At 42.9% G+C, this 14788-nt stretch overlaps 1 protein-coding gene across 1 annotated transcript in view; it reads right to left on the bottom strand.

Moving 5' to 3' along the window:
- The window catches only part of LOC110527561 (alpha-1,6-mannosylglycoprotein 6-beta-N-acetylglucosaminyltransferase A), a 118073-nt gene that overhangs the window by 41131 nt on the left and 62154 nt on the right, over nt 1-14788 (bottom strand). Inside the window, exons 8-10 of the mRNA XM_021608927.2 lie at nt 13414-13583; nt 12531-12665; nt 6924-7057 (exon numbers count right to left, since the gene is read on the bottom strand). Coding sequence (XP_021464602.1) covers nt 6924-7057; nt 12531-12665; nt 13414-13583 — 439 coding nt within the window. The remainder of the gene's footprint in view (nt 1-6923; nt 7058-12530; nt 12666-13413; nt 13584-14788) is intronic.

Genomic DNA, 14788 nt, shown 5'->3' with positions numbered 1-14788 from the left:
CAGACGATCCCGCAGGTGAAGAAGCTGGATGTGGAGGTCCTGTGCTGGCGTGGTTACATGTGGTCTGCGGTTGTGAGGCCGGTTAGACGTACTGCCAAATTCTCTATCCAAATTATGGTAGAGAAAATAACATTAAATGCTCTGGCAACAGCTCTGATGTACATTCCTGCAGTCAGCATGCCAATTGCACACTTCCTCAAAACTTCCGTGGCATTGTGTTGTTGTTTATTGTCCCCAGCACAAGGTGCACCTGTGTAATGACCATGCTGTTTATTTAGCTTCTTGATATGACACATCTGTCAGGTGGATGGATTATCTTGGCAAAGGAAAAATGCTCACTAAAAGGGATATAAACAAATGTGCGCACAAAATTTGAGAGAAATAAGCTTTTTGTGCATATGGAACACATATGGATCTTTATTTCAACTTATGAAACATGGGACCAACACTTTACATGTTGCGTTTCTATTTTTGTTCAGTGTATCATTACTCTATACAGGGGATTACATATCCTCTGTTGAGTTAATATGCATTATGCAACATAATGTAACATTGTTACAGTTGAAGTCGGAAGTTTACATTCACTTAGGTTGGAGTCATTAAAACTCGTTTTTCAATCACTCTACAAATTTCTTATTAACTTCTTTGGGCTGGGGGCAGTATTGAGTAGCTTGGATGAATAAGGTGCCCAGAGTAAACTGTCTGCTACTCAGACCCAGTTGCTAATATATGCATATTATTAGTAGATTTTGATAGAAAACACTCTGAAGTTTCTAAAACTGTTTGAATGATGTCTGAGTATAACAAAACTCATATGGCAGGCAAAAACCTGAGAAAAAAATGCAACCAGGAAGTGGGAAATCAGAGGTTTGTAGTTTTTCAACTCTTGGCCGATCAAATAGACAGTGTCTATGGGGTCAAATTACACTTCCTAAGGCTTCCACTAGATGTCAACAGTCTTTAGAACCTTGTTTGATGCTTCTACTGTGAAGTGGGGGCGAATGAGAGGGGAATGAGTCAGAGGTCTGCCAGAGAGCCACGAGCTGGTGACGCGTGTTCACGTGAGAGTTAGCTTGAGTTCCATAGCATTTCTGAAGACAAAGGAATTCTCCGGTTGGAACATTATTGAAAATTTATGTTAAAAACATCCTAAAGATTGATTCTATATATCGTTTGACATGTTTCTACGGACTGTAACTTAACTTTTTGACTTTTCGTCTTTTCGTCTGCTCCTAGTGATCGCGCATCATGAATTTGGATTACTGGGCTGGACGCGCGAACAAAAAGGAGGTATTTGGACATACAGTGCCTTGCGAAAGTATTCGGCCCCCTTGAACTTTGCGACCTTTTGCCACATTTCAGGCTTCAAACATAAAGATATAAAACTGATTTTTTTTGTGAAGAATCAACAACAAGTGGGACACAATCATGAAGTGGAACGACATTTATTGGATATTTCAAACTTTAACAAAACAAAAACTGAAAAATTGGGCGTGCAAAATTATTCAGCCCCTTTACTTTTAGTGCAGCAAACTCTCTCCAGAAGTTCAGTGAGGATCTCTGAATGATCCAATGTTGACCTAAATGACTAATGATGATAAATACAATCCACCTGTGTGTAATCAAGTCTCCGTATAAATGCACCTGCACTGTGATAGTCTCAGAGGTCCGTTAAAAGCGCAGAGAGCATCATGAAGAACAAGGAACACACCAGGCAGGTCCGAGATACTGTTGTGAAGAAGTTTAAAGCCGGATTTGGATACAAAAAGATTTCCCAAGCTTTAAACATCCCAAGGAGCACTGTGCCAGCGATAATATTGAAATGGAAGGAGTATCAGACCACTGCAAATCTACCAAGACCTGGCCGTCCCTCTCAGCTCATACAAGGAGAAGACTGATCAGAGATGCAGCCAAGAGGCCCATGATCACTCTGGATGAACTGCAGAGATCTACAGCTGAGGTGGGAGACTCTGTCCATAGGACAACAATCAGTTGTATATTGCACAAATCTGGCCTTTATGGAAGAGTGGCAAGAAGAAAGCCATTTCTTAAAGATATCCATAAAAAGTGTCAGTTAAAGTTTGCCACAAGCCACCTGGGAGACACACCAAACATGTGGAAGAAGGTGCTCTGGTCAGATGAAACCAAAATTGAACTTTTTGGCAACAATGCAAAACGTTATGTTTGGCGTAAAAGCAACACAGCTGAACACACCATACCCACTGTCAAACATGGTGGTGGCAGCATCATGGTTTGGGCCTGCTTTTCTTCAGCAGGGACAGGGAAGATGGTTAAAATTGATGGGAAGATGGATGGAGCCAAATACAGGACCATTCTGGAAGAAAACCTGATGGAGTCTGCAAAAGACCTGAGACTGGGACGGAGATTTGTCTTCCAACAAGACAATGATCCAAAACATAAAGCAAAATCTACAATGGAATGGTTCAAAAATAAACATATCCAGGTGTTAGAATGGCCAAGTCAAAGTCCAGACCTGAATCCAATCGAGAATCTGTGGAAAGAACTGAAAACTGCTGTTCACAAATGTTCTCCATCCAACATCACTGAGCTCGAGCTGTTTTGCAAGGAGGAATGGGAAAAAATGTCAGTCTCTCGATGTGAAAAACTGATAGAGACATACCCCAAGCGACTTACAGCTGTAATTGCAGCAAAAGGTGGCGCTACAAAGTATTAACTTAAGGAGGCTGAATAATTTTGCACGCCCAATTTTTCAGTTTTTGATTTGTTAAAAAAGTTTGAAATATCCAATAAATGTCGTTCCACTTCATGATTGTGTCCCACTTGTTGTTGATTCTTCACAAAACAAATCAGTTTTATATCTTTATGTTTGAAGCCTGAAATGTGGCAAAAGGTCGCAAAGTTCAAGGGGTCCGAATACTTTCGCAAGGCACTGTAAATGATGGACATTATCGAACAAAACAAACATTTATTGTGGAACTGGGATTCCTGGGAGTGCATTCTGATGAAGATCATCAAAGGTAAGTGAATATTTATAATGCTATTTCTGACATCTGTTGACCACACAACATGGCGGATATCTGTTTGGGTTGTTTTGGTCTCTGAGCGCAGTACTCAGATTTTAGCATGGTGTGCTTTTTCCGTAAAGTTTTTTTTAAATCTGACACAGCGTTTGCAGTAAGGAGAAGTGTATCTATAATTCCGTGCATAATAGTTGTATCTTTTATTAATGTTTATTAAGAGTATTTCTGTAAATTGATGTGGCTCTCTGCAAAATCACCGGATGTTTTGGAACTACTGAACGTAATGCGCCAATGTAAACTGAGATTTTTTTAATATAAATATGAACTTTATTGAACAAAACATACATATATAGTGTAACATGAAGTCCTATGAGTGTCATCTGATGAAGATCATCAAAGGCTAGTGATTAGTCTTATCTAGATTTCTGCTTTTTCGGCTGGAAAAATGGCTGTGTTTCTCTGTGACTTGGCTCTGACCTAACATAATCGTTTGGTTTGCTTTCGCTGTAAAGTATTTTTGAAAATCGGACACTGTGGTGGGATTAACAAGAAATGTATCTTTAAAATGGTGTAAAATACTTGTATGTTTGAGGAATTTTAATTATGGGATTTCTGTTGTTTTGAATTTGGCGCCCTGCACTTTCAATGGCAGTTGTCATATTGATCCCGTTAGCGGTATCTCAGCCCAAAGAGTTTTTTTTAACAAAAAATGTTTTGGCAAGTCGGTTAGGACATCTACTTTGTGCATGACACAAGTCATTTTTCCAACAATTGTTTACAGACAGATTATTTCACTTATAATTCACTGTATCACAATTCCAGTGGGTCAGAAGTTTACATACACTAAGTTGCCTTTTAAACAGCTTGGAATATTCCAGAAAATGATGTCATGTCAATTAGCCTATCAGAAGCTTCTAAAGCCATCATTTGAGTCAATTGGGGGTGTACTTGTGGGTGTATTTCAAGGCCTACATTCAAACTCAGTGCCTCTTTGCTTGAAATCATTGAAAAATCAAAAGAAATCAGCCTAGACCTCAGAAGAAAAATAGTTAATCTTTGGGAGCAATTTCCAAACGCCTGAAGGTACCATGTTCATCTGTACAAACAATAGTACGCAAGTATAAACACCATGGACCCACGCTCAGGAAGGAGACGCGTTCTGTCTCCTCGAGATGAACGTACTTTGGTGCGAAAAGTGCAAATCAATCCCAGAACAACGGCAAAGGACCTTGTGAAGATGCTGGAAGAAACCAGTACAAACGTATCTATATCCACAGTAAAAACGAGTCCTATATCGACATAACCTGAAAGTCCGCTCAGCAAGGAAGAAGCCACTGCTCCAAAACCGACATAAAAAAGCCAGACTACGGTTTGCAACTGCACATGGGGACAAAGATTGTACTTTTTGGAGAAATGTCCTCTGGTCTGATGAAACAAAATTAGAACTGTTTGGCCATAATGACCATCGTTATGTATGGAGGAAAAGGGGAAGCTTGCAAGCCGAAGACTACCATCCCAGCCGTGAAGCATGGGGTGGTTTCATCATGTTGTGAGGATGCTTTGCTGCAGGAGGGACTGGTGCACTAAACAAAAGAGATGGCTTCATGAGGGAGGAAAATGTATGTGGATATATTGAAGCCAAATCTCAAGCCATCAGCCAGGAAGTGAAAGCTTGGTGGCAAATGGGTCTTCCAAATGGACGATGACCGCAAGCATACTTCCAAAGTTGTGAAAAAATGGCTTAAGGACAACAAAGTCAAGGTATTGGAGTGGCCATCACAAACCCCTGACCTCAATCCTATAGAAGATTTGTGGGAAGAACTGAAAAAGCATGTGAGATCAAAGAGGCCAACAAAACTGACTCAGTTACATCAGCTCTGTCAGGAGGAATGGGCCAAAATTCACCAAACTTATTGTGGGAAGCTTGTGGAAGGCTTCCAGAAATGTTTGACCCAAGTTAAACAATTTAAATGTACTACTGACCCACTGGGAATACGATGAAAGAAATAAAAAGCTGAAAAAAAATCACTCTCTACTTTTATTCTGACATTTCACATTTGTAAAATAAGGTGGTGATCCTCACTGACCTAAGATAGGGAATTTTTAATAGGATTAAATGTCAGGAATTGTGAAAAACTGTATTTGGCTAAGGTGTATGTAAACTGACTTCAACTGTATCTGAGACAGAGACTAAAGGACTTTCCTTTTGTTTTACTGCATACAACAACGCCAGAGGATGAAGGACACGCTATATAGTATGCTACAGGAACTGTTTTGGGACTAGAGTCTGTACCTCGCCGGAAGCAGAGAAACAATTCTAGATGTGAACATGTTGTTATAGTTTTGGATTTGAGAACAGTAGAGAGAAGAACGACATTGGAAATGTTCCCTCTATGGCTTCAGTTCTAGCCTGGTTCCTAAAAGATATGTTGGTGCTGTCTTGCCAACGGCCATACGAGACAAGACAGCACAAACAGATCTGGGCGATCAGAGCCCTTTCCCTCTCCTGTCTCATTGGCCAGAGCCCTTTGCCTCTCCTGTCTCATTGGCCAGAGGCCTTTGCCTCTCCTGTCTCATTGGCCAGAGGCCTTTGCCTCTCCTGTCTCATTGGCCAGAGGCCTTTGCCTCTCCTGTCTCATTGGCCAGAGGCCTTTCACTCTCCTGTCTCATTGGCCAGAGGCCTTTCCCTCTCCTGTCTCATTGGCCAGAGGCCTTTCCCTATCCTGTCTCATTGGCCAGAGCCCTTTCTCCTGTCTCATCGCTTTCCCTTGTCTACACCCTTTATCCAGTGATTTATGCAAGACTACTTAATGGTAATGAATGGAACCCAAGACAAGGATTGATTTCCCTGTGGCGCCTTCTTTGTCTTAAATGTCCTCTGTTACGTTTTAGTGTTAGGATGGAAGGAAATCCAACACTCAGAGTTAACATATTGAAACTATATGTTTTGTTTATTCAAGCCCCATTGTTGTTGTTACACAACTGCAAGTGTGAGATTCAGTGACTTCCCTTAAGCCTGGAAACAGAGCTGTAATGAAAGGATATAAAACAACCCGCTGAGGATACGGTGAATGTTTCTCCACAGGCAAGGGGACACAAATCCAACATGCCAGATGCACCGAAACAAATCTGTGTTTCATTTCGACCCATGGTGTAACCCATGTAAGTTTGATTATGTACAGATATCATCTAACCCTCGCAGCTAGTAAACTGGATGACATGAAAAGACCTTCGTCGTATGAGAATGGCATACTCTATCCGCAACACAAAGGGTCTATTGAGCCTGGTCTGCTATTCCGACGTGGGCCAAACCACTGAAACTGAGACCGGAGAGGGGTATTCATCCATTCTGGGTAAGATTTTGCTTTCCATCAGCCATGGGGAAAGGTTAAAACACCTTGGGGTGGTAGACTCTCCCTCCCCACCCCTGGGTTGTGTTCATTAGGGCACGTAAGAGAAAACTTTTCAACATGTTTTGCAAAGGAAAACAAAAATGAGTGTGTCTTATTGGGCTCCCGAGTGGCGCAGCGGTCTGACGCACTGCATCTCAGTACTTGAGGCGTCACTACTGACACCCTGGGAGTCCCATAGCGCGGCGCACAATTGGCCCAGCTTCGTCCGGATTTGGCCGTCACTGTAAATAAGAATTTGTTCTTAACGGACTTACCCCGTTAAATAAAGGTTAAATGTAAAACTATTTTTTTTATTGGAGTACAGGTTGCCCCTCTCTGTTTTAGACCATTTTCTTCCATTTGGTGCCTTATGAACATGACCCTGTCATTAGGTGGGAGCAGGGTGAAGATGTCTCTATACCCTGATATTGGGTCAGTTTGGCATTTTCCCCGCTCATGGTTAAGGTTAGGATTGGGGAGGAGAAGCTGATCCTAGATCTGCACCCCAGAGCCATTAGATGCTACTTACGGAACATGGTGTTGAACTGCTGGGGGTTGAGGTTCCACTTGCCCCAGGGGGTCTTGTGGCCCTTGGACTGAGCATAGTGGGCGTGGTTGAACTCGGGCTCTGTGCCGAAGGAATCCAAAACCCGCAGCATACACCTGTAACACACACCAAACATGACAAAGGTATCATACACCCGTCACACACCACATTATAGTGCTAGCATACATCTGTAGTACACACCGCATTACAGCATTAATACACACTTCCAGCTGTATGCCTCAACCGCTAATAAATGGTTAATTAATGACGTGATGCATATCTTTTCCACACCTTCAGCATGGTCACAGATAGTGTACAAAGCGCAGAAAGAGCTTCCTACAGATGAAACTTGAACAGTAAAGGTTACACTTCATGACTAATTAGAGGAACAGAGAAAGGATGTCATGTGCAATGGAATGACACATTCATGACCTTTTCTCTCTCGCTTTCTCTCAGAGTCGCTCCCCCTCTCTAATCAAGCCTTTTAGCTTTCTCTCTCTCTCTCTCTCCAACTATCTCTCTTTCAGTCACCTTCTCTCAGCTCCCATCTTTCAGTTTCCCTGACAGATGCTTTTTCAGATTATTTATTTGTATTTTTATGTAACTAGGCAAGTCAGATAAGAACAAATTCTTATTTACAATGACGGCCAAGGAGCAGTGGGTTAACTGCCTTGTTCAGGGGCAGAACGACAGATTTTTAACTTGTCAACTCGGGGAATCGATCTACTGTAGCGACCTTTCGGTTACTGGCCCAACGCTCTAACCACTAGGCTACCTGCCGCCCCCATTACAAGTCCCCCCCCCCAAACAAATATTTTTTTGAAAGCCTAAAAATAAACACCTGGCTATGCTTCCCCAATATTCCTTCCCAGCTTTAATCCTTCTGGACAGAGTCCAACATACTCCTTTGATTGACCCCTGGTGGGGTGGAGGTGTAATAATGAGCATTAATAAAAATTGATGAGGAGCCAGGAGTACCAGAGGGGCCGGCTAAGCTCAGTTTGGCAGCCCAGGCAAGGCCACTCCTGACCAGGCAGATGTTTCGCAGATGGTGGGTGGGTGGGTGTGTGCATGCGTGAGAAAGAGAGAGAGAAAGAAAAGAGAAAAAGACACTGTGTGTGTGTGTGTGTGTGTGTGTGTGTGTGTGTGTGTGTGTCGTCTCAAGATGCTCAGGAAATAGGGGAAATGGATTCACAATGAGGAAACTTAAGACCAGTGTGACTAAAGCCGCAGCATGCAAATCTCTTCTTTTTGAGACGTGTGTGTATTGTCAGACACAGTACAACATTCTTAGGAGATTATGAGAGAGAGATGCAGGTGAAATAGTCTTTCAAATGAGATTGTTGTAGACTGGAGACAATGGTTGTAATTCAAACATTGTTCAGATCAGTGGCAAGGAGTACAAAACGGTCGCCTTTAAGATATCAGTCATGTGTCTATAATGATTCCCATGTAGTATTGAGAATTAGACAAACTGAAATTATAGCGTATTATAGCCAGCAAATAATGATTACAGTCGATAGGATGACTGAAGCAAGCATTGGTTTTCTGTAGTGAGAGTGTTTGAGAGAGATAGACCAATACATAGATCGATACAGAAAGAGGAAGAGAAAGAACGAGTGAATGTGTGTTTGTTCCTGCCTGCATCTGTGTGTTTCCGTGTGTGCCTGCTTGTGTGTGTGTGTGTGCCTGCCTGCGTGTGTGTGCACGAGAGGGAAGAAGAGTGACAGGACAGGATAGGCGGCTTGCACTCATTCATTCTAAAACCACTAATATTGCTGAGCCGACCACTGGGATTCTCCCTACAGTCCTTTCACTGGCCTGAACAACTCCACCACTTAGAACACAATCCCCAGTCTCAAATTCTCTTCCCTCTTGAGACTCAGATTGCTCCCTAATGGCACCCTATTTCCTAGAGTCCCATAGGGTTTTGGTCAAAATAGTGCACTACAGTGAGCTCCAAAAGTATTGGGACAGTGATACATGTTTTGCTGTTTTGGATCTGTACTCCAGCACTTTGGATTTGAAATGATACAATGACTATGAGGTTTTATTGTAAATAAGAATATAATACATGTTTTAACACTTGTACATTCATGTGGATGCTACCATGATTATTTTGTGCCCAATAGAAATGAATGGCAAATAATGTATTGTGAACATTTTGGAGTCACTTTTATTGTAAATAAGAATATAATATGTTTCTGAACACTTCTACATTAATGTGGATGCTACCATGATTATGGATAGTCCAGAATGAATCTTGAATAATGATGAGTGAAAAAGTTAGATGCAAAAATATCATACCCCCCCAAAATGCTAACCTCCCCTGTTATTGTAATGGTGAGATGTTAGCATGTCTTGGGGGTATGATATAAAATGCTAATCCCTCCTGTTATTGTGATGGTGAGAGGTTAGCATTTTATATCATACCCCCAAGATATGCTAACCTCTCACCATCACAATAACAGGAGGGATTAGCATTTTATATCATACCCCCAAGATATGCTAACCTCTCACCATCACAATAACAGGAGGGATTAGCATTTTATATCATACCCCCAAGACATGCTAACCTCTCACCATCACAATAACAGGAGGGATTAGCATTTTATATCATACCCCCAAGAAAGGCTAACATTGCACCGTTACAATGACGGGGGACATGCTAATCTCTCACCATTACAATAACAGGGGAGGTTAGTATTGATATCATACCCCCCAAAATGCTAACCTCCCCTCTTACTGTAATGGTGAGAGGATAGCATGTCTTGGGGGTATGATATTTGTGCGTTTAACTTTCTCACTCATCATTATACAGGACTATCCGTAATCATGGTGGCATTCACATTAATGTAGAATTGTTCTATATTAGAAGCTGTTCTGGAGAGGCTGGAAAATGAAAGACACTTCAAGATGCAGTCCAGGATCTTAAGCACGACAAATTTGTAACATATTGTACGAATTGGATGCAACATGTTATAGGAATTGCAAACAGTAACATATTCTACGTAATGAATCACAATTGGATGACGTAGTACACAAAAAAATAATGACGTAGTACACAAAAAAATAATGACGTAGTACACAAAAAAATAATGACGTAGTACACAAAAAAAATAATGACATAGTACACAAAAAAATAATGATGTAGTACACACAAAAAAAACAGGGACCCGTTTTGGCTCGTGAGCACCATTTTCAAAACTACTGGCTGAAATTATACAAAGGTTCTGGAGCATCGCTTTAAGTAGAGAGGGAGAGAGCTGGATAGACAAGGAGGAGGAAGGAGAGGACATATGTAAGAACGTAAACAAGACAGGATTAGATAACTATGAGACCAAACTGTTCCATGACGTGATTCGTCGGGCTTAAAAATCTAAATGCACTTTCAACAGAACTTTTGCCTGAAGTTGCAGCAAAACCGAGGCATCTTATAACCTTCCTGGAAGTGCACGTCACAAAATCAACACTGAATCAAGTGGCCAAATGTAAATGTCTTCACCGATATGTATAACGAGGAATTAATCAATACACTCATGAAAATGCCAGCTGGAACCTGCATTACGACCACACCGTCTGTAAAAAAGGTTGAGTATGTGTCCCAAACGGCTCCCTATTCCCTAAATAGCGCACTACATTTGACCAGGGGCCTTGGTCAAAACAAATGCATAATAAAGGGAATAGGGAGCCGTTTGGGATGCATCCCAGTCAATTTCCTCAGAGCAAGATGAAACAGAATGCAAACCCGAAACAAACAAAAAGTGTTGACACGAGAAAGGAAATCTTGGGGCTATTAGCGAACCTGACTTCTTGTTCTCACAAGGCAGTTCTCGTAACAACCTCCAACCACACCGTTGGGATACTTCAGAGGAACAATTAGTCCCACTTAAGACCAGTGGGACTAAAGCCGCAGCATGCAAATCTCTTCTTTTTGAGACACATGTGTATTGTCAGACACAGTACAACATTCTTAGGAGTTTATCAGAGTGAAAGAGAGCGAGAGACAGAGAGAGAGATGCAGGTGAAAGTCTTTCAAATGAGATTGTTGTCGACTGGAGACAAAGGTTGTAATTCAAACATTGTTCAGATCATTGGCAAGGAGTACAAGGTGCCGGTTCAGACAGTCTTATCAGTGGAGCGGACAAACGCACGCGCACATTAGAGAGTGGGCAGAAAACAGACACATTAACAGACGACACAACCATGACCACCGCTCCCCATTAAGAGTTAAAACCTTGACCTGATGTTCCCGTGGAAACGGCCTACCAACATTGGAACATCAAACAATTGTGCTCAGACGTAATGCAATTTTAGCCCAGTGAAAGAACAGTTTGATGGCAGCCACTGTAACAGAGCTGGTTCACATGATAGTGAGCTTGTTCGATGAGAAGCCTTGCATGAGACCTGAAGACTTTTGTTAGCTTGAAAAGAAAATTAGGGGCTTACAGAAGAAAAACCCATCCACCCATCCAGGCAGGGGGAGCAGGCCCACCTCGGAGAGCATGGCGCTTGCAACACCAGGGTTGTGGGTTCGATTCCCACGGGGGACTAGTACGAGAAGAAAGTATGAAAATGTATGCACCCACTACTGTAAGTTGCTCTGGATAAGAGCATATTGCGAAATGACTCAAATGTCAACCCAGCCTGGGCCTTAGTCTCAGCCTACTCATTCAGATGCTAATGAGTGTGTAAATCACATCTGGTCCCACCCTCTGTGCCTGGGTCTTTGCCTCCTGAATAGCTACCCCACCAGGTATCAAATGAGCTGCAGGAAATAGGCCTCTTTTCATCCCGCCAACCTCTCTCCGCTTCTCTCCAATCAGTAAATGAGCGGTGGGCGAACAGTCTGACAGCGTGCCCCAGCAATGCTTGGTATCCTACAGGGAGGGATACAGCCTCGGGAGACTCAGAGGGACACAGACAGAGAGCCTGACACTGTTCCCACTTCCCAATTAGTCAGAGCAGCAAGGAGGATGCGGATTCCAAAGAGATCAAATCAAATCAAATATACCCCCTGACACAGGCGTAAACGAGGATACCAGGAAACTCATTGGATGAAAAACTAGGATGCTCATATTTTTAACTAAGGCATTGTATGACGAGTCAGATAGATTTCAGAACCATCGAGTCAGATAGATTTCAGAACCATGTGTATGTGAGATGAGTTGTGTTAGTTGATAGGTGTTCTTCTAGGAAGGAGATGTGTAAGTAACTTCTCTCTCGCTCTCCATCTAACTAAATGAACAACATCACACACACTCCCGAGTGGTGCAGTGGTCTAAGGCACTGCATCTCAGTGCTAGAGGCATCACTACAGACCCTGGTTCGATTCCAGGCTGTATCACAACCGGCCGTGATTGGGGGTCCCATAGGGCTGCGCACAATTGGCCCAGCATCATCCGGGTTAGGGTTTGGGCAGGGTAGGCAGTCATTGTAAATAAAAATGTGTTCTTAACTGACTTTCCTAGTTAAATACAATTTTTAAAAACATCACATGTCCCAGCCCATAGATGAGGTGGATGTGTAGACAGACAGAGACAGACAGACAGGGAGACAGAGATATATATATATATATGGAGTACTTACTGGTAGTGGACCCAGGAGGGCCCCAGTGTCTTCTTGAACTGGGTCAGGCCCACAATGTCAATGTAGATGAGCTCCACCACCTTGTCCCCCTGGGTGGGGCAGCTGGACTTGTTCCCCATCACTCTCCTCATGATCCTGCACGAGGGAGTGGGCTTAGTTAGGACACACCGGGTGTATCTGAAATGGCACCATATTCCCCTATATGGTTCACTACTTGTGACCAGGGCTCTGGGGTTGAGAACAGTTTTAAATTCACTGTAACATGGACAGTAACGTGGTATTGTAATATATTACAAAAAGAGAGCAACAACATGATGTAAACACACAACAAACAAAGAGAAGAAAGCTATGGATTGTTTACACACAGTAAACCCCTCTTATGCAAATAGGAAGCAATGTGAGACAGGTTTTACCTAACGAAGCGGGACTAGAGCACACAAAGAACATGTGGGTGTTTTTTCAGAAGCAAGTGGGTTGCAAACACCTCACATTACACTAGCTTTAGCTGTACTTAGCTTCGGCTGCTCATTCCATAGGTGTCCTTGGGGAGGTAATACCAGGGGCTGTATGTATCAAGCATCTCAAGAGTAGGAGTGCTGCTGATTTAGGATCAGTTTAGCTTTTTAGAGCACAATGAATAAGACTACATGGACAGGCGAGACCTGGACCTGTATCCATAAAGTGTCTCAGAGTAGGAGTGCTGCTGATCTAGGATCAAGTCCCAACCTTATTCATTATGATCCTAGAACTGTTCAAGAAGAAACGCCTTTCATAATTTTACGTTGGAAAACGTTTTTAGCAATTTCGCTACGGTACTCTGCACTGAACACCACCCAGATATGGGTGCGCACACACACACACACACACACACACACACACTTACTCTTTGAGCTCGGCCAAGGAGGCGGAGATGCGTACGTCGTGGCCCAGCAGGTAGAGGGTGGTGATGAGGTCGCTCCATTGCACCAGCTCCCCCAGGGGCCCCCCACTGAAGGCGTTCTCTGCGATCTTGAAGCCCGACTCCTTGGTCAACAGGCCCAGGTGCACCAGGATCTGACGGCGAGAGAGATGGGCATGGATGGTGTCAGTTCAGTTTAAATCTATTGTTTCTCATTGTGGCTCAGTTGGTTAAAAGCATGGCGCTAGCAATGCCAGGGTTGCGTGTTTGATTCCCAACGGGGCTATCAATACAGAGAAGTAAGGAAATGGGTTATATCATCAACATTTAAGAAATTCATACAGTATTACCAACCCAATAAATCACGGTGTAATACAGTGTGTAACTTTCTTTATTCAAGTATGTTTGGGCACATCGCCAACCATCTGGGTGTGCGTCTTTAGTTCGTGAAGTAATCCAAATGCAATTCAATGGGTTGGAAAAATGTAATAAGGCATTTTCCCTATTCAAACGGCAGGCTCGTTTCAAGTCCCCGAGTACAGCATGGCAGAACGCAGGATGCGCTCCACAGAAGACGTATCATTATTAACATCGGAGCACACAAGTCTCCTTCTACTCACCAGGGAACACACTGAGCCACGGGACAGAATCCAACTTTACAATGTTCTGTGCTTTCTATGGACGTTCTCAACACACTTTCAGCTGCCGTGTTAGCCAGCGTCTCAAACAGCACCCTATTCCCTATATAGTCCACTGCTTTTGACCAGGTCCCAGAGTAGTAAACTATGTAGAGGATAGGGTGCAATTTGGGACGGAGACACAATCACCACGGTGCATTGTTCAGGGATTAATGGGTAGAGAGAGGATTATGACTGTAATAATATAAAAATCAACCTTTCAGCACACTGTGACTGTTTCAAATGGCATCCTAATTCCCTATATAGTGCACTACTGTCGGCCAGGGAATATAAGGCTACGGTAAAAAGTATTGCAATTTACAGGGAATAGGGTGCCGTTTGGGACCAAGCCTATCTTGACTCTTTAGGGTCATGGAAATGAGGCAGGCTCCTTGTTCCTGGCCTGATCCCAGATCTGTTTGTGTGGTCTTGCCAAGTTGGCAAGACTGCACAAAGAGATCTGGGATCAGGCTACTTTGTTCCTGCTCGGAGCCTTTGGCATGAGAGGTTGGGCTGGGTCCCGATTCTCCCCACTTCTCCTAAAGTGTACTCTTGCTCACTCAAGCCAATGCTTACACCAATCATGTGTTTTAAAAATCCATTACAAGGAGTATGTAAGCGTACACTTCTTGGTAAAATAGTGAAGAATTCGAGTTTCAGGTGCAAAGAGACGTTGTTCCACT

The sequence above is a fragment of the Oncorhynchus mykiss genome, chromosome 7, assembly GCF_013265735.2.
Source record: "Oncorhynchus mykiss isolate Arlee chromosome 7, USDA_OmykA_1.1, whole genome shotgun sequence".
NCBI lineage: Eukaryota > Metazoa > Chordata > Actinopteri > Salmoniformes > Salmonidae > Oncorhynchus > Oncorhynchus mykiss.
Note: the sequence above shows the minus strand (reverse complement) of the source record. Positions and strands in the feature narration are given on the sequence as shown.